We start from the raw sequence: 21,203 nt of genomic DNA, 5'->3' as shown, positions 1-21,203 counted from the left end.
TTAAACCTTTCTTGCATCTTCTCGATCCTTGTCTCCAGGTTATTTATCTTTAACTCCAATTTGTTTTCAAGATTTTGGATCATTTTCACTATCACTATTCAGAATTCTTTATCAGGTAGGTTCCCTATCTCTTCCTCTTTTGTTTGTGTTGGTGGGCACTTACCCTGTTCCTTTACTTGCTGGGTATTTCTCTGCCTCTTCATCTTGCTTATATTGCTGTGCTTGGGGTGGCCTTTCTGTCTTCTGGCAATTTGTGGAGTTCTCTTTATTGTGGAGTTTCCTCACTGTGGGTGGGGTTGGATGGGTGGCTTGTCAAGGTCCCCTGGTTAGGGAAGCTTGTGTCGGTGTTCTGGTGGGTGGAACTGGATTTCTTCTCTCTGGAGTGCAATGAAGTGTCCAGTAATGAGTTATGAGATGTCAGTGGGTTTGGAGTGACTTTGGGCAGCCTGTATATTGAAGCTCAGGGCTATTTTTCTGTGTTGCTGGAGAATTTGCGTGGTATGTCTTGCTCTGGAACTTGTTGACCCTTGGGTGGTGCCTGGTTTCAGTGTAGGTATGGAAGCATTTGATGAGGTCCTGTCGATTAATGTTCCCTGGAGTCAGGAGTTCTCTGGTGTTCTCAGGATTTGGACGTAAGCCTTCTGCCTCGGGTTTTCAGTCTTATTCTTGCAGTAGTCTCAAGACTTCTCCATATGTCACTTCCAAGGTGGTTCCCTCTGTTTTAGCTTCTTCCGTTTGCTGGTCTCTTCAGTGTCTAATTTCAGCCCTGACTGTAGGGGGCGGTGGTGGACACTTTTTAAGGCTCACTTGTTCAGTCGTGCTGTGGGGAGGGAGGAATGCTGCAAATAACACTGGCGTCCGTGGGGAGTGCTTGCAGTGTCTCGGCCACACTGGGTTTGCCCCCGCTCATGGCGTGTGTGCTGTCCCCGTCTACACTGCACAGGCTCTAGGTTGCTCCGCCAGGAACTGTCTGAGGCAGGCCTTGAGTTGCTTGCACTCCCCAGGTCAAAGCTGCTCAGGTTCAGGGTATTCGGGTACTCCTCAAGAGTACCCGCAGACTTGGTTGGGCCTGCGTTTTGTGTCCTTTCCCGGTCCGAGCGGCTCAGATGACCAGGTGTTTGACGAGCAGGATCGCGGTGATTTATTGCCTCCCCGGTCTCTGCAGCTCGGTTTTCTGGGTGTACAACCAGTACACCTTCTCAGGCGGATGTCAACTGGCCAGAAACCCAGGAAGTCTTGGTTAACAATGAAGCCTGCCTGCAGTTTGATATTGGATGCCTCTCTGAGGCCGCAATTGCCCCCTTCTGGCTCTGGCAGCCCTCCCCTGCCTGTCTCGGTGGGGGATGGGCCATCCAGAGCCAGCTAGCTCTATACAGTCCTTTGTTCTGTGAGCAGGTCTGGCGGAGTCTTAGGTTAGGGCTTTTCACCTTTTTGCGGGGTAGCTATCCCACAGTCTGCTTTGCTATCTCCAGTTAGCTCTCTCAGATTGCCCTCGCAGCATTCAGGCCCAGTCCTCACTCTAAGCAAAGCAGCCTGCGCCTCCCTGCCCAGCCCCCTGCTTGCTAGTTGTGGATGTGGGTGTCTGAGCTGCTTCTCCGTTGGGAGTTACTGTTGGGCACATAATCTGTGTGTTTTGATTATTTATTTTTCCTCTCGGTTATGCTGCCCTCTGAGGTTCCAAGGCTCGCCACAGACTCGCCAGTGAGAGTGTTTCCTGGTGTTTGGAAACTTCTCTCTTTTTTAAGCCTCCCTTCCTGGGAGGGAGCTCCGTCCCTACCTCTTTTGTCTCTCTTTTTATCTTTTATATTATTTCCTACCTCCTTTTGAAGACAATGGGCTGCTTTTCTGGCTGCCTGATGTCCTCTACCAGCATTTAGAAGTTGTTTTGTGGAATTCACTCAGTGTTCAAATGTTCTTTTTATGAATTTGTGGGGGAAAAAGTGGTCTCCCAGTCCTATTCCTCTGCCATCTTCCTCCCTCTCTCTAAACCATAAAAAGAAATGAAATTGAGTCATTTGTGGAGACATGGATGGACCTATAGACTATCATACAGAGTGAAGTAAGTCAGAAAGAAAAAAAGTATTGTATATTAATGCATATATGTGGAATCTAGAAAAATGGTATAGATGATCTTATTTGCAAGACAGAAATAGAGACACAGATGTAGAGAGAAAACATGGACACAGTGGGGTGGGAAAGGGGATGGGATTGACATACACACACTGTTGACACTGTGTATGGAATAGATGCCTAATGAGAACCTGCTGTAGAGCTCAGGGAACTCTATTCATGCTCTGTGGTGTTCTAAGTGGAAAGGGAATCCAAAAAAGAAGGGATATATGTACATGTATGGCTGATTCACTTTGATGTACAGTAGAAACTAGCACAACATTGTAAAGCAACTGTACTCCAATAAAAGTTAAATTAAAAAAATTTTTAAAAGCTATTAGCCAAAAAAAATATAAAAAATAAAAAAAATATCTACATCATAAAAAAAAAATATCTACAAGCAATAGCTGCTGGATAGGGTATGGAGAAAAGAGAACCCTCTTACACTGTTGGTAGGAATGCCTATTGGTACAAACACTGTACATAGAGGTTCCTTAAAAAACTAAAAAGAAAACTATTGTATGATTCAGTAATCCCACTCCTGGGCATATATCTGGAGGAAACTGTAATCTGGAAAGACACATGCACCACAACGTTCACTGCAGCACTATAGCCAGGACATGGAAGCAACCTAAATGTCCACTGACTGAGGAGTGGATAAAGAAGATTTGGTTTATAGATAACTAACTAAAGGAGATCAATCCTGGGTGTTCATTGGAAGGACTGACGCTGAAGCTGAAACTCCAATACTTTGGCCACCTCATGAGATGAGTTGACTCACTGGAAAAGAGTCTGATGCTGGGAGGGATTGGGGGTGGGAGGAGACGGGGACGACAGAGAATGAGATGGCTGGATAGCATCACAGACTCGATGGACATGAGTTTGAGTGAACTCTGGGAGTTGGTGATGGACAGGGAGACCTGGCGTGCTGTGATTCATGGGGTCACAAAGAGTCAGACACGACTGAGCGACTGAACTGAACTGAACAAGAACCTGCTTTATAACCCAAGGAACTTGACTCAATACTCTGTAACAGTCTATATGGGAAAATAATCATTAAAAAAGGATGAACATATGTATATGTATAACTGATACACTTTTCTGTATACCTGAAACTAATGCAACATTAAAAATCAACTATACTCCAAAAATTTGTTTTTAAAAAGACTTGGTACATATATACAAAGGACTATTAGTCAACCATAAAAAAGCATAAAATAATGCAATTTGTAGCAACTTGGATGGATCTAGAGATTATCACACTAAGTAAATTAAGTCAAAGACAAATATCATGATATTGCTCATATATGGAATATAATTTTTAAAAGATACAAATTAACTTATTTGCAAAACAGAAACAGACTTACAATAGTCTTACCAACAGACTTTCAATATTGAAAACAAACTTATGGTTACTAAAGGGAAAACATGGGGGTGAAGGACAAATCAGGAGATAGGGATGAACATACACACACTATTACTATATATAAGATAGACAATCAACAATGACCTACTGTATAGCATAGGATGTCTACTCAAAATTCTGTGGCAACCTGTATGAGAAAAAAATCTAATAATGAATAAATGTATATGTATAACTTGAATAACTCTGCTATACCCCTGAGACTAACACAATATTGTAAATCAACTATATTACAATAAGATATATAAGCAACAACAACAAAAAAATCAGATGTAAAGCAAAAGACAAAACAGACAAAAAATGAATATGGTATTAATCTATTCAAACAATTTTCTTTTTTATCAGATTAGTAATCTAAGTCACTTGAGGTCTAATTAAGATGTTCACAGAAATGTGAGTTTTATAAATGAAGAGAATAGAGAAAATTTGAAATTGAAATATCATAATAGGGAGGTAACATTTAGAAATAAATGAACTATTACATATTTAAAATACATAAATGCAAGACCTATGGATTTCATAAATAAGACTTATTGGTACAGGCCATTATGGAAAGTATTGACAAACTACTACTACATAATTAAAATAAAGCACTTGTATTTATCTGAAGCAAAACTGTAGAGGATATCCAAATAGAAGTCATATATTTGAAGAAATCTGCAATGTGTATGACTAGCACTAATGTTTTGATTATGTAAATAACTCATATGAATGAGTGAGAAAAGGATAACTCAGTAGATATATCACAATTAGATATTTAACAGAAAGGAAGATAAAAAAACTCTCAACCATTATTAATAAGAGGTATGCCACTTGATGAAATAATTTTTACACCCAGTAAGTTGTTACTATAAATGAAAAGTGTTGATGATATGGATCCCCTCTCTCATTCTACCAAGAAATGTTAAAAAAAAACCCCTCAGATTTACTCATAATGACAGAAACCTAGCTACAAAAACTAAGTTATTTAATTATGTTACCCAGATCAGAAGAAAAAGGCTGATAAATATAACAAGAAAAGTAAACAAAATTTCCATCCGTATCATAAAGGATATCTATTTGTAGTCATCAAACATAATGTAGATATACAGAATATTGGAAATTAATCAGTTACTGTCAGACCCCAAAACACAATGAAATCTCCAAAGTGCAATATGAGAAAAACAATTTATTTATTTAAATTTCAGGTCAGTTACATGCATTTTATTATGTTACTATTTTTGCACAACAGCACATGCCCCCTGGGGCCTCCCTGGTGGCTGGTAAAGAGTCCACTTGCAATGCAGAAGACACAGGAGATGAGGGTTCAGTCCTTGGGTCGGGAAGATCCCCTGGAGAAGGGATTGGAAACCCACTCCAGTATTCTTGCCTGGAGAATCCCATGGATAGAGAAGCCTGGTGGGCTACAGTCCATAGGGTCACAAAGAGTTGGCCACGACTGAAGTGACTTAGCAGGCATGCACATACCCCCACCTCTGAAGTTCAAAATCAATGGTTCTTGCTGGAGGTCAGGGATACCTCAGTATGAACAAAGGTCTCAGGTAATTAATCTCTGCAGCTGCTCTAATAACAATGGAGGGACCTGTGCACTAGAGTGCCAGCCAGGGAGCTGTTCCCTAGATTTGGTGCTTAAAATAAAACCACCTCTCACTTTTCAGTGAATAGAAGGTTCTTCATCAACAGCCTTGATTCTCCCTTGACAGCTACACTGTTTTCACTAACTCACCTCAGAGGTGATTCTGACTGATGACTGTACATTTTTGTGCTTCCGGGGAAATGGATCCAGCTAATTTGTCCACGTCCCCTTTTTCTTGTCTTACTCTCAGCACTTCTCTGTCAAATTAAAGTAGTTCTCCATAGAATAGCTTTCTTCACAAAGACGCATTAAAAAGTTTTCCATGAGGGATTTCCCTGGTAGTCCAATGTTTAAGAATCTACCTCCCAAAGCAGGGGACTCAGGTTCAATCCCTGGTTGGGAAAACAGATTCCACATGCCTTGGGCAACTAAACCCACCCACTGCAACTAGAGAAGCCCCCATGCACCACAATTAAAGAAAAGCCCATACACCACAATGAACAGCCTGCATACCTCAACGAAGACCCAGCACAGCCAAAAAAAATTAAAGTTTTCCACTACAGGCCTAAGATTACACCAAATTGCTAAGATGTTCATGATACAATTGATTTTATTTCATGATATTTCCGTGTGGACTCCACCAGAAATGTATAAGAAACACAATGATGTAAGATGACTAAGGAGAGAAGTGAAAATTCAGGTACATTCTTGTAAATAAGCCAATGAGAAAGAAGGTTTCAAAGCAAATAAGATGCCAGAGGAAAATTACCAACATTTGCCTTGCCTGACCAATAATTATTTATTTTTATTATGTATTTTATTATATTACTCAGACCAGAAGGAAACGGCTGATAAATATAACAATAAATGAAAACAAATCAAATTTTAAAGCAAGTGGAGAAATACATGGGATCAATAATATTAAAAGACTCAAGGTTAGAGGAAATTTGTGGAACATGATAATACTGTTAAATTTTACTAGGGCATTGGTCTAAGTATTTATAATCCTTATGGAGATTAACTTTGCAGCAATAATTGCATTCAGGTGGCTCAGTAGTAAAGAATCTGCCTGCCAATGCAGGAGACACAGGAGACTCAATGTTCCATCCCTGGGTTGGGAAGATCCCCTGGAGTAAGAGATGACAGCTGGCACCAGTATTCTTGCCTGGAAAATTCCATGTACAGAGGAGTCTGGCAGGTTATAGAGTTGGACACCACTGAGTGACTGAGTACACACACGATAAGTATAAGGCTTTCACAGTAATCATTTGTTCTTTATCCGGAACTGGATTAAGTCAGTGGCATATGATCCTATTCTCAGTGATAGGATTGAAGGTAATATCTTATGGGTGATGCAATGGAAACATCTATTGTTAATAGACCCTCAGTTAACAACAGACCCAGAGAAGGACAGTTGATTGTACTGGCCTCTGGGATTCATGTCTAGATATGACGGCTGCATCTGATTCAGCCATCTGAGTCCATGAGGGGAGTCAGCCCTGGGTTGAAGCTACTTCATGGAGGAATGAATGAATCTCTACTCTCCCACTCCTGCACATTTTGTACCTCTGAAATCCTTGTAATGAGGATAATTATCTTCATTGTTTGAGCATATTAGAGGAAGTATACCTTTATCTTATTAGAAAGGATTCCTCATTAACCAATTTCAAATATCATGCAGTCATTTCAAACCACGGTGATAATCTAATCACAAACTTTTATAGATGATGAAGCTGAGTGTTGTGGATGTTAATGTTGCGTCGTCTATGTCTGATTTACCAGTGAGTGACCAGTCTTAAGAATTCCTGAACTGTGATAAGAAAGATTGGCCACCATGTCTCATAGCAGGCTTAACTCTGGGGTGCAATTCACATAGTGCATTCCACGTTTCTACCTCTGTATGACCACAGACTTCTTTAAACCTTGACCTATCCAATTTTTCCCACTTTTCTTGTGTTGAGAACATTCCACCCAAAATTATCATACCAAGAAGATCTGCCTCAGATTCAGCTTCTGTTTTTTATAACAAAAAATTTTAGAGAAAGGTAATCTGTGGCAAATATCACAGATCTAGAGACTTCCCTGGTGGTCCAGTGGTTACTCCATGCTCCAAGGCAAGGGACCCAAGTTTGATCCCTGGTCAGGGAACTGGATCCCACATTCTGCAACTAAGAGTTCACATGTTGCAGCTAAAGACCTCGCATGACAAAACTATGACATTGCCAAACCAAATAATTAAATTGAAAAAAAAAAAAAAAAGAAAGAAACCACAGAGCTAGAAAAACAAGTTGGTTTTCAATCCTAGGTTGAAATGTAGTTGGCCACCATGTTCTCTATTCACTTAAGAACTTGGTAACACAACATTGCAAATCAACTATATTTCAATAAAATTAAAAAAAATAACTTGGTGATGAAAGGGCCAGGCAGAGTAGTTCATTCATATTCAGTTCAGTTCAGTCACTCAGTCGTGTCCGACTCTTTGAGACCGCATGAATCACAGCACGCCAGGCCTCCCTGTCCATCACCAACTTCTGGAGTTCACTCAAACTCATGTCCATCGAGTTGGTGATGCCATCCAGCCATCTCATTCTCTGTTGTCCCCGTCTCCTCCTGCCCCCAATCCCTCCCAACATCAGAGTATTTTCCAGTGAGTCAACTCGTCGCATGAGGTGGAAATACTGGAGTTTCAGCTTTAGCATCAATCCTTCCAATGAACACCCAGGATTGATCGCCTCCAGAATGGACTGGTTGGATCTCCTTGCAGTCCAAGGGACTCTCAAGAGTCTTCTCCAGCACCACAGTTCAAAAGCATCAATTCTTCGGCGATCAACTTTCTTCACAGTCCAACTCTCACATCCATACATGACCACAGGAAAAACCATAGCCTTGACTAGATCAACCATGGTTGGCAAAGTAATGTCTCTGCTTTTTAATATGCTATTTAAAAAGAAGGTTGGTTATAACTTTCCTTCCAAGGAGTAAGCGTCTTTTAATTTCAAGGCTGCAATCAACACCGCAGTGATTTTGGAGCCCAAGAAAATAAAGTCTGACACTGTTTCCACTGTTTCCCCATCTATTTCCCATGAAGTGATGGGACCAGATTCCATGATCTTTGTTTTCTGAATGTTGAGCTTCAAGCCAACCTTTTCACTCTCCTCTTTCACTTTCATCAAGAGGCTTTTGAGTTCCTCTTCACTTTCTGCCAGAAGGGTGGTGTCATTTGCATATCTGAGGTTATTGATATTTCTCCCAGCAATCTTGATTCCAGCTTGTGCTTCTTCCAGCCCAGCATTTCTCATGCATAGAAGTTAAATAAGCAGGGTGACACTATACAACCTTGACGTACTCCTTTTCCTATTTGGAACCAGTCTGTTGTTCCATGTCCAGTTCTAACTGTTGCTTCCTGACCTGCATACAGGTTTCTCAAGAGGCAGGTCAGGTGGTCTGGTATTCCCATATCTTTCAGAATTTTCCACAGCTTACTGTGATCCACACAGTCAAAGACTTTGGCATAGTCAACGAAGCAGAAATAGATGTTTTTCTGAAACTCTCTTGCTTTCTCCATGATCCAGCAGATGTTGGCAATTTGATCTCTGGTGCCTCTGCCTTTTCTAAAACCTGCTTGAACATCTGGGAGTTCTCGGTTCACATATTGCTGAAGCCTGGCTTGGAGAATTTTGAGCATGACTTTACCAGCGTGTGAGATGAGTGCAATTGTGCGGTAGTTTGAGCATTCTTTGGCATTGCCTTTCTTTGGGATTGGAATGAAGACTGACCTTTTCCAGTCCTGTGGCCACTGCTGAGTTTTCCAAATTTGCTGGCATATTGAGTGCAGCACTTTCACAGCATCATCTTTCAGGATTTGAAATAGCTCAACTGGAATTCCATCACCTCCACTAGCTTTGTTCGTAGTGATGCTATCTAAGGCCCACTTGACTTCACATTCCAAGATGTCTGGCTCCAGGTGAGTGATCACGCCATCGTGATTATCCTGGTCGTGAAGCTCTTTTTTGTACAGTTCTTCTGTGTATTCTTGCCACATCTTCTTAATATCTTCTGCTTGTGTTAGGTCTATACAATTTCTGTCCTTTATTGAGCCCATCTTTGCATGAAATATTCCCTTGGAATCTCTAATTTTCTTGTTTTTACTATTCTGTTGTTTTCCTCTATTTCTTTGCATTGATCACTGAGGAAGGCTTTCTTATTTCTCCTTGCTATTCTTTGGAACTCTACATTCAGATGCTTATATCTTTCCTTTTCTCCTTTGCTTTTTGCTTCTCTTCTTTTCACAGCTATTTGTAACGCCTCCTCAGACAGCCATTTTGTTTTTTGCATTTCTTTTCCATGGGGATGGTCTTGGTCCCTGTCTCCTGTACAATATCACGAACCACCGAAATCAGATTGATTATATCCTTTGCAGCCAAAGATGGAGAAGCTCTATACAGTTAGCAAAAACAAGACCAGGAGCTGACTGTGGCTCAGATCATGAACCCCTTATTGCCAAATTCAGACTTAAATTGAAGAAAGTAGGAAAACCACTAGACCATTCAGATATGACCTAAATCAAATCCCTTATGATTATACAGTGGAAGTAAGAAATAGATTTAAGGGACTAGATCTGATAGAGTGCCTGATGAACTATGGATGGAGGTTCATTCATATTATTTTAATTTTGATTCATTCTAAAGTACCCAGCCAAAATCAGGTGATACAATCACAGAAAAGATATTCTTCCAAAGAGCTTCCTTAAGGCTCCCTTCATGTCTTTGTTCCTCAGGCTGTAGATGAAGGGGTTCATCATGGGAGTGACCACAGTGTACATCATGGAAGCCACTGCAATCTTCCTATAAGAGTTAGTAACTGCAGAACTAATATACACCCCAAAAGCTGTCCCATAGAACAAGGACACGACTGAGAGGTGAGACCCACAAGTAGAAAAAGCTTTATACTTTCTGCCTGATGATGGCATTCTCAGAATGGAAGAAACAATTTGAATGTAAGAGAAAATGATTCCAAAAAGAGGAATGCCACCAAATACACCAGCTGCTAAATATATCAGGATGTTATTGATGAGGGTGTCAGAACATGCAAGTTTGATGACCTGAACAACTTCACAGAAGAAGAGGGGAATTTCCAGGTCTGTGCAGAAGGACAGTCGTAACACCATCAGACCGTGGAGCAGGGCGTCCGCAGTGCTGATGAACAAGGAGAGTAGAATCAGCTGAATACAAAGGCGAGGGTTCATGATGACTGTGTATCTCAGTGGGTGACAAATAGCCACATAGCGGTCATAGGCCATTACTAAAAGGAGAAAATTTTCCCACAAAACAAAAGTCAGGGCAAAGCAGATCTGGGTGATACAACCTGTAAAAGTGATGCTCTGACTCTGTGCTTGGATATTCACTAGGATCTTTGGGATCATGGTTGTGCTTAAACAGATGTCTGTAAAGGACAGATGGGAGAGGAAGTAGTACATGGGAGTGTGGAGGTGGGAGTCAGAGATGACAGCCAGGATGATGAGCAGGTTTCCCAGGACTGTGACCAGGTACATGGACAAGAACAGGCTGAAGAAGACTGTCTTCAATTCTGGGTCCTCTGACAGTCTCATAAGATGGAATTCTGAAACATCTGTGCGGTTTCTGGGTTCCATGGTGTTGATGAGTCTAATTAAAAAGATGTGATAACCAGGAAACTTCCCTGGTGATCCAGTGGCTAAGACCCCACACTCCCTATGCAAAGGGCTTGGGTTCAGTCCCTCTTCAGGGAACTAGATCCCACAACTAAAAGATTCTGAGTGCCACAACTAAGACCTGGTGCAGCCAAACAAACATTCTTTTAAAAAGATGTGGTAAGGAGACAATGAAATATGTAGTCCTTGAAGAAGCAGCAGAGGTATCGCAAGAGGTAAACGCCACTTGGGGAATGGAAGGAGACAAACTGAGGGAACAAAAAAGGAATGCCTTCTTTATGCATTTTTATTCCTGGGTTCCTTTTTTAAAAAATTATGTGGATATTTCAGAGTGCAATTAATTATAGAAAGTTTTAAGACTTGGCTATATTTTTAAGTTATACTATCTGTGCTCTTCTGATTATTAAAAACATTTGGTGACTTTGTAAAGAGAAACAGTAGGCTAGGGAGGCAGTGAAGATTCTATGTAACCAGCAACTTCAGTACCATGCCTCAGAAATAATATAAAGGTATATCAAGAAACAGGAAAGATAAGGTGAACTTACCAACCTTTCTGCCCACCCACACCATCACAGGAACACAGAGAAATGTCAGGGAAAAAAATAAAATTCACCTTATTTGATGTAAGAAATAAACCTATGATACCAAGGTGGAAAAGGGAATGGGATTAATTGGGAGATAAGGATTGACATTTATACACCATTATGTATAAAATAGATAACTAAAAAGAACCTAGTGTAGAGTACAAAGAACTCTACTTAATGCTCTGTGGTGACCTAAATGGAAAGGAAATCTACAAAAGAGGGGATCATCTTTTCATGGGTATATCTATAACTGATTTGCCTTGTTGAACAGCAGAAACTAACACAACATGGTAAAACAACTATACTCCAATAAAAATTAATAAAAAAAAATAAAATTACACTTCAGTTTAAAAAATCTGAAAAAAATTCACCCTGTTGTAGAACAAGCAGATTTCTTCTCAGGAAGAAAAACTCAAGGTCACAGCAAAGAATGTGATATTAGTAAAACAGATGTTCACAAGTATTGGTACAAAATGAAAAAAAAAAAGTGTGAAGATGACATAAGTTAGGCAGAGACTGGGTTCTATCTGATGTAGGTACTGTCTTCACAGCCTTTCCTGGATAAATCTGTACCAAAATATTTGCCCTCATTTCCAAACATTCACAAAGGGATATCACCTGTGATACCTGACTGGGATCACAATAGAAAGAGGCTTGACACCTCTGAGGTACCAGAGAGAAGAGCTGTCCTTAGGAAGAACAAAACATCTGAGTGAGTCACCATGTCCTGGGCAGGAGGAATCCTTTATGCGAGGAGTCTCAGTTATGCTTCTTCCTTCCTGAGAAAGACTGCTGACTGAGGTGGTCATAAGCGCATTACTGTCTCGAACCCTGGAGATTCAATTTCCAAAGTTCCTCATTAACCAAACAATTCATTGTCACTGTGATCCCAGGACAGTGCAAAATCTTAAGGTGAAGACTATATGAGAGAAATTAAAGATGGCCAATTTTCTGACTCCATGAGGCCAAGTGGACACCATTCACATTTCTGTGTCTGTACAGCTTTATGCCCATCTCTTAATTTTTTCATGGAATTGTAAGAGGTTCCAATGTCACGGCAAAATATTAGTGTGCAGATTTAATCTCAGCATGTTTATTTAGATTTTACCCAATAATTGGAGATGGTATTCCACATTAATATTAATTAAAATATTTTCATCTTTAAGGAGATCAATATTTTCATTTGCCTATCCATTTCTTCCCTCTATTTTTCACTGCTGCTGTATGAATTTTGTTAACCTACAACTGTCATGATGTAGTAAAACCAACAGGAGACAAGATGGCATTGTAAAGTCACTCCTTACTATCTTGGCTTCTTTTGCTTCAAACACATACAATAATAGAAAAGTATAAAAGACATAGAAATATAAAAAGTTAAAAGCCAAGGGCTCAGTGGAGGTTTGTTATTGAGAAATTAGAGTGAACATGAAGTCTTGGACACTGCCTGGGACCTTAACTCTAGACTTAAAACAGTAGAAAGTTTCAAAAGAAGCCTCAACGGCAAAACCAAATCAAGCTACCTGATGGTTTGGTGGCTGGATTTTTTATACTCTCAAAATCAGTGGGCAGCAGTAATTTGTTATTAGAGTGAATTCAAGGCTAGTTTTTGGTAAGGGCAGCTGTGAAGCTGTTGCATGATAAAACATGAGAAACGGAGGAAGGGAAAAAACATAGCAATTAAAATGAATCCACAATTCAAACTTCAAAATAGCCTGGAAGAACTTGATGCCAAAAAGCTCAACCTATCAAACCAAGAATCAGATCATCAATCCACTCTAGGGTAAGATTTTAAATTTTTAAATTTATTTTTTTAATTGGTGAAAAATTGCTTTACAGTTTTGTGTTGCTTTCGCCATACAACAATGCGAATCAGTCATAATTATATATATCCCTTCCCTCTGACCCTCCCTCCCCTCCCCCACCCTTCTAGGTCATCACAGAGCGCCAGGCTGGGCTCCCTGTGTTGTTTAGCAATTTCCTCCTAACTATTTTGCACATAATAGTGTACATATGTCAATGCTCCTTTCTAAATTCATCCTGCCCTCACCTTCCTCCGCTGTGTCCACAAGCTCGTTCTCTACTAGGTTCATCAGTACCATTTTTCTAGATTCCTTATATATGTGTTCATCTACAGTATTTGTTTTTCTTTATCTGACTTACTTCACTCTATTTGACAGGCTCTAGATTCATCCACTTTCCTACAACTGACTCAAATTCATTCTGTTTTATGGCTGAGTAATATTCCACTGTATAAATATACCACAACTTCTTTATCCATTCATCAGTTGATGGACATCTAGGTTGGTTCCACGTCCTGGCTATTGTAAATATTGCTACAATGAACATTGGGGTACATGTACCTTTTAGGATTGTGGTTTTCTCAGGGTATATGCCCAGTAGTGGGATTGCTGAGTCGTATGGTCGGTTCACTCCCAGTTTTTAAAGGAATTGCCCTACTGTTTTCCATAAGGACTGTACAGGATAAGAATTTTTAAATAAATGTTTGCTTTTTACAGGGGTCTTCTTTCACTCAGCATACCTTTGAGAATTATACAAGTTGTTGAGAGTATCAATACCTAACTCCTTTTTATTGCAGCTTTCTATTATAATACAGCACATTATTTATGCATTATCCAGAGAAGTATATGTGAGTTTTTTTGTTTAGGCCAGTTATGAAAAGAGCCATTGTATTTATGAACAGTGTGGTGATATATGATTTCCTTTATATGGTATTATAAGAAATACAAAGTTGTAAGGATGCAGAACAGATCAGTGGCTCATAGTGATTCACAAAGACAAAGGAACGTGTGATTACAGTGCAACACAAGGTAGTTTATCGATGAATGATGTAACTGCCTTGTATTCTGAGTGTAGTGGTGGTTCTAAGAATTGATACATGAGTTGAAATATAAATAGCAGTACAGGGACTTCCATGGTGGTCCAGTAGTTAAGACTCCGTACTCCCAATGCAGGGGACCCAGGTTCGATCCTTGGTCAGGGAACTAGATCCCACATGCCCCAACTAAGACCTGGCCCAACCAAATAAATGAATACTTTTTAAAAATAAAAATTAAAAATAGGCATTTCCCTGGTGGTCCAGTGGTAAGGTAGTTAGGAATCTACCTTGTTTCTTTTTTTTTTAATGATTTTTTTATTTTTAAAATTTTAATTGGAGGCTAATTACTTTACAATATTGTATTGGTTTTGCCATACATTGACATTAATCCACCACGGGTGTACATGGTGTACACGGGTGTACATGGTTCCCCATCTTGAACCCCCCTCCCACCTCCCTCCCCATATCATCCCTCTGGTCATCCCAGTGCACCAGCCCCAAGCATCATGTATCATGCATTGAACCTGGAGTGGCGATTCATTTCACATATGAAAATATACATATTTCAATGCCATTCTCACAAATCATCCCACCCTCGCCCTCTCCCACAGAGTCCAAAAGTCTGTTCTATATATTTGTCTAGCATACAGGGTTATCGTTACCATCTTTCTAAATTCCATACATATGCGTTAGTATACTGTATTGGTGTTTTTCTTTCTGGCTTACTTCACTCTGCATAGTAGGCTCCAGTTTCATCCAGCCCTTTAGAACTGATTCAAATGTATTCTTAATAATGGCTGAGTAATACTCCACTGTGTATATGTACCACAGCTTTCTTATCCATTCATCTGCTGATGGACATCTAGGTTGCTTCCATGTCCTGGCTATTATAAATAGTGCTGTGATGAACATTGGGGTACATGTGTCACTTTTAATTCTGATTTCCTTGGTGTGTATGCCCAGAAGTGGGATTGCTGGGTCGTATGGCAGTTCTATTTCCATTTTTTAAGGAATCTTCACACTGTTCTCCATAGTGACTGTACTAGTTTGCATTCTCCACACCCTCTCCAGAATTTATTGCTTGTAGACTTTTGGATAGTATCCATTCTGACTGGAGTGAAATGGTACCTCATTGTGGTTTTGATTTGCATTTCTCTGATAATGAGTGATGTTGAGCATCTCTTCATGTGTTTGTTAGCCATCTGTATGTCTTCTTTGGATAAATGTCTGTTTAGTTCTTTGGCCCATTTTTTGATTGTGTCATTTATTTTTCTGGAATTGAGCTGCAGGAGCTGCTTGTATATTTTGGAGATTAATTCTTTGTCAGTTGTTTAATTTGCTATTATTTTCTCCCATTCTGATGGCTGTCTTTTCACCTTGCTTATAGTTTCCTTTGCTGTGCAGAAGCTTTTAATTTTAATTAGGTCCCATTTGTTTACTTTTGCTTTTATTTCCAATATTCTGGGAGGTGGGTCATGGAGGATCCTGCTGTGATTTATGTCGGAGAGTGTTTTGCCTATGTTCTACTCTAGGAGTTTTATAGTTTCTGGTCTTACATTTAGATCTTTAATCCATTTTCAGTTTATTTTTGTGTAAGGTGTTAGAAAGTCTTCTAGTTTCATTCCTTTACAAGTGGTTGACCAATTTTCCCAGCATCACTTGTTAAAGAGACTGTCTTTTCTCCATTGGATATTCTTGCCTCCTTTGTCAAAGATAAGGTGTCCATAGGTGTGTGGATTTATCTCTGGGCTTTCTATTTTGTTCCATTGATCTATATTTCTGTCTTTATGCCAGTACCACACTGTCTTGATGACTGTGGCTTTGTAGTAGAGCCTGAAGTCCAGCATGTTGATTCCTCCAGTTCCATTCTTCTTTCTCAAGATTGCTTTGGCTATTTGAGGTGTTTTGTATTTCCATACAAATTATGAAATTATTTGTTCTAGCTTTGTGAAAAATACTGTTGGTGGCTTGATAGGGATTGCATTGATTCTATAGATTACTTTGGGTAATATACTCATTTTCACTATATTGATTCTTCTGATCCATGAACACGGTATATTTCTCCATCTATTAGTGTCCTCTTTGACTTCTTTCACCAGTGTTTTATAGTTTTCTATATATAGGTCTTTTGTTTCTTTAGGTAGATATATTCCTAAGTATTTTATTCTTTTCATTGCAACAGTGAATGGAATTGCTTCCTTAATTTCTCTTTCTATTTTCTCATTATTAGTGTATAGGAATGCAAGGGATTTCTTTGTGTTGATTTTATATCCTGCAACTTTACTATATTCATTGATTAGGTCTAGTAATTTTCTGGTGGAGTCTTTAGGGAATCTACCTTGTAATTCAGGGGACAAAGCCTTGATCCCTGGTTGGGAAACTATGATTCCAAATGCCTCAGAGCTCGTAAGTCCAGGTACCACAACTGGAAAGTCTGTGTATGACAACAAAAGATTCCACTTGATGCAACTAACATCTGACACAGCCAAATAAATAAATAAATATTTTTAAAAGAAGTCTTCAACTAACAGTGAAAAGCTTTCCACAAAGAAAAATTTCTAAATAAAAAATTAATTTATTGATTAAAAACAAAATAAGGAACAGTACACAAAAATGCATTAAATTGTATGATATTTAAAAAATAAATTTTGGAAAGATTAAAACATATGTATAGAGAGTGGAGCAGTGGTAAAGAATGCGACTGCCAATGCAGGAGATGCAAGAGATACAGGTTTGATCCTTCGGTCAGGAAGATCCCCTGGAGTAGGAAACTCTGAAACTCTGTATTCAGTTGGGTATAGCCAACTGAATATATATACCCACTCCAGCCTTCTTGCCTGGAAAATCCCATGGATAGAGGAGCCTGGCGGGTTACAGTCCTTGGGGTCACAAAGAGTCAGACATGACTGAGCGCGCGCGCGCACACACACACACACACACACACACACACAGATAGTACTCTTAAAGACAGAAAGGAACCTGTACATTTAGAAAATAAATTGAAATAAATATATATATATATACATTTTTAGTCATAGGAGAACTTTGAGTAATAGCCAAGAAGTGGGAGCTTCCCAAGTGTACACCAGAGGATGAATTGATAAACAAAATGTGTTATATACATATGATGGAATATTATTCATCCTTAGCCACCTCATGCGACGAGTTGACTCACTGGAAAAGAGTCTGATGCGAGGAGGGATTGGGGGCAGGAGGAGAAGGGGACGACAGAGAATGAGATGGCTGGATGGCATCACCGACTCAATGGACATGAGTTTGAGTGAACTCCGGGAGTTGGTGATGGACAGGGAGGCCTGGCATGCTGTGATTCATGGGGTCGCAAAGAGTCGGACATGACCGAGCGACTGAACTGAACTGAACTGAAGGAGGAAAGCCTGCCACATGCTACAACATGGATGGAGCTTGAGAACATTAAACTAAGTGAAACAAGTCAGTCAGAAAAAGACAAATTTCACTTATAAGAAGTATCTAAAGTACTGAAATTCATAGAAAAGGAAAGTAAAACAGTGGCTACAGGGGCTAGGAAGATGAGGTAAAGGAGAGTTACTGTTTAAAGGAAACTGAATTTCAGATTTACAAGACGAAAAATTTCCTATACTGAACACTTTTAATTGTGAACCTAAAAATAATTAGGATGGTATAATTCTATACAATGTGTATTTTAACACCACAAGAAAGAAGAAAATTAGTATATGTAGACTGATAAATATTGTGAAATAGTAACTGTTGAATGTAAGCAGTCCATAAACGGTTTTTCATTGTATCATTCTTTCCATTTTTGCTGTATTTTTAGTTTTTCACAATCAAAAATTGAAGAAGAAAAAAGGACATATATTGTATGAAGTATATGACATATATTGTAAGAATTTTCTAGATTAGAGACATTTATAGAGACAGAAAATGGAATAGAGATTGCTAGGGACTGAGGCATGGGGAGAGTCAGAGGTGATGAAAAATAGGTGGAGGACTTCTTTGGTTGTGCAGTGGTTAGGAATCCGCCTACCAATGCAGGGGACACAGTTTCCATTCCCGGTCTGGGAAGATCCCATATGCCGTGGAACAACTAAGCCCGCATGCCACAACTACTGAAGCCCATGTGCCTGAAGCCTGTGCTCTGCAGCAAGAGAAGCCACTGTCAACAACGGAGAAACAGACATAGAGAACAGACCTATGGACACGGGGTGGGGAGGAGGGAGAGGGTGAGATGTATGGAGAGAGTAACATGGACACTTACAACACCATATGTAATATAGATAGCTAGTGCGAATTGGCTGTATGACTCAGGGAACATAAACAGGGGCTCTGTGACAATCTGGAAGGGTGGGATGGGGAGGGAGCCGGGGGTGGGGGTGGGGGGGAGGTTCAGGAGTGGGGGACGTGGGTGTACCTATGGCTGATTCTTGTTGATGCTTGAGAGAAAGCAACAAAATTCTGTAGAGCAATTATCGTTCAATTAAAAAAAAAAACATGCCGTGGGTGGGGAGAGAGAGACAGAGAGAAAGAGAAAAGCCACTGCAATGAGAAGCATGAGCACCACAAGGAAAAGCAGCCTCCACTCACCGCAACTAGAGAAAGCCCACACAGCAACAAAGACCAAGCAAAGCCAAAATATAAAAAAAAATAGGTGGAAACAGAATGTGGTGATGACTGCACAGAAGTGTGAATGTAAATATGACACAAAATGGCACACTTTAAACACATTACAATTGCAACTCTTACGTTTTACATTTTACCACAATTTTAAAAAGTAAATTGAGAATACAGTAGGCATGTTATTTCATTATAGAACTTCAGTACCAACTTTTCCAACTGAAGGTAATATGACATCATGGAAACAGCGACTAAAAATAGACCCTCAATTAACAACAGACCCAGAGGAGAGTCGGTTGTCTTGGTTTCTGGGACTCACCTCTAGATATATGCCTGCATCTGATGAAGCTGTATGAATCCATGAGGAGAATCAGCCATAGCATGAAGCCTCTCCATGGAGGAATGAATGAATCTCTACTCTCTCGTGCCTGCATATTTTCTGCCTCTGAAATTCCTATAATGAGGATAACTATCTTTACTGTTTGAACATATTAGAGCAAGGATGTATGTGCTGTGTGCTAAGTCGCTTCAGTCATGTCTGACTCTGTGCGACCCTATGGACTGGAGCCCGCCATTAGAAAGTCTTCCTCACTAATCAAGTTCAAATAGCTCACAATCTTTTAAAATGACTGAGGAAATCTAATCATGGCAGCTGAATATTGTGTATGCAAATATGAGCTTATGCATGCCCCATTTACCGTGAACAACCCCAGGAACTCCTGAACTGGGGTGTGAAAAATCAGCCAGCATGTGTCACAATAGACCTAAATCTAGAGTTCAGTTCACACGGTGCTATCCAGGGAATCAGGCAGAATCTATCTTTGCATGACCACAAACTTGTTTAAATCCTTTCCTTCACCTTCTCTGATATCCTTTATGCTGAGAACATTCCCCAGTGAAATTATTATACCACAAACTTCTACCTCAGACTCAGCTTCTCTTGGCCCTAACCAAAAACCTTATCTTAGAGAACTGAAATTTTGTGTCAAACATCACAGATCTAGACAAAGAATAAGTTGCGTTTAAACCCTAAATTAAAATGCACTTGGTCATCATGTTACATATCCATTTAAGAACCTGGTGATGAAAGAGTCAGGCATTCTAGCTCATCAGTTAGTCAGTTCAGTTCAGTCACTCAGTCGTGTCTGACTCTTTGCGACCCCATGAATCACAGCATGACAGGCCTCCCTGTCCATCACCAACTCCCGGAGTTCACTCAAACTCATGTGCATCGAGTCTGTGATGCCATCCATCCATCTCATCCTCTGTCGTCCCCTTCTCCTCCTGCCCCGAATCCCTCCTAGCATCAGGGTCTTTTCCAATGAGTCAACTCATCGCATGAGGTGGCCAAAGTATTGGAGTTTCAGCTTTAGCATCAGTCCTTACAATGAACACCCAGGACTGAGCTCCTTTAGGATGAACTGGTTGGACCTCTTTGCAGTCCAAGGGACTCTCATGAGTCTTCTCCAACACACAGTTCAAAAGCATCAATTCTTCGGCAATCAGCGTTCTTCACAGTCCAACTTTCACATCCATACATGACCACAGGAAAAACCATAGCCTTGACTAGATGGACTTTTGTTGACAAAGTAATATCTCTGCTTTTTAATATGCTATCTAGGTTGGTCATAACTTTCCTTCCAAGGAGTAAGCATCTTTTAATTTCATGGCTGCAATCAGCATCCGCAGTGATTTTGGAGCCCAAAAAAATAAAGTCTGACACTGTTTCCACTGTTTCCCCATCTGTTTCCCATGAAGTGATGGGACCAAATGTCATGATCTTTGTTTTCTGAATGTTGAGCTTCAAGCCAACATTTTTCACTCTTCTCTTTCACTTTCATCAAGAGGCTTTTTAGTTCCTCTTCACTTTCTGCCATAAGGGTGGTGTCATTTGCATATCTGAGGTTATTGATATTTCTCCTGGCAATCTTGATTCCAGCTTGTGTTTCTTCCAGCGTTCCTCATGATGTACTCTGCATAGAAGTTAAATAAGCAGGGTGACAATATACAGCCTTGACGTACTCCTTTTCTGATTTAGAACCAGTCTGTTGTTCCATGTCCAGTTCTAACTGTTGCTTCCTGACCTGCATACAGGTTTCTCAAGAGGCAGGTCAGGTGCTCTGGTATTCCCATCTCTTTCAGAATTTTCCACAGTTTATTGTGATCCACACAGTCAAAGGCTTTGGCATAGTCAATGAAGCAGAAATAGATGTTTTTCTGGAACTCTCTTGCTTTTTCGATGATCCAGTAGATGTTGGCATTTTGATCTCTGGTTCCTCTGCCTTTTCTAAAACCAGCTTGAACATTTGGAAGTTCATCAGTAATCTTCTAATTTGGCTTTATGCTAGAAGCCTTATCTCAAGTTCAATGACACA

The 21,203-nt window shown here is 40.0% G+C and overlaps 1 protein-coding gene across 1 annotated transcript; it reads right to left on the bottom strand.

The window, feature by feature from the left end:
• Window positions 1–9,822: 9,822 nt before the first annotated feature.
• Window positions 9,823–10,779, bottom strand: LOC129558662 (olfactory receptor 7G1-like). The gene has a single exon (XM_055430000.2). The coding sequence runs from the start codon at window positions 10,756–10,758 to the stop codon at window positions 9,823–9,825; it is 936 nt and encodes a 311-aa protein (XP_055285975.2). The 5' UTR covers window positions 10,759–10,779.
• Between the last annotated feature and the right edge of the window lie 10,424 nt (window positions 10,780–21,203).

This window comes from Moschus berezovskii, chromosome 8, assembly GCF_049115385.1.
Source record: "Moschus berezovskii isolate FMDL1 chromosome 8, NW_MosBer_1.0, whole genome shotgun sequence".
Lineage (NCBI taxonomy): Eukaryota > Metazoa > Chordata > Mammalia > Artiodactyla > Moschidae > Moschus > Moschus berezovskii.
This window is presented reverse-complemented; position numbering and strand designations above follow the sequence as displayed.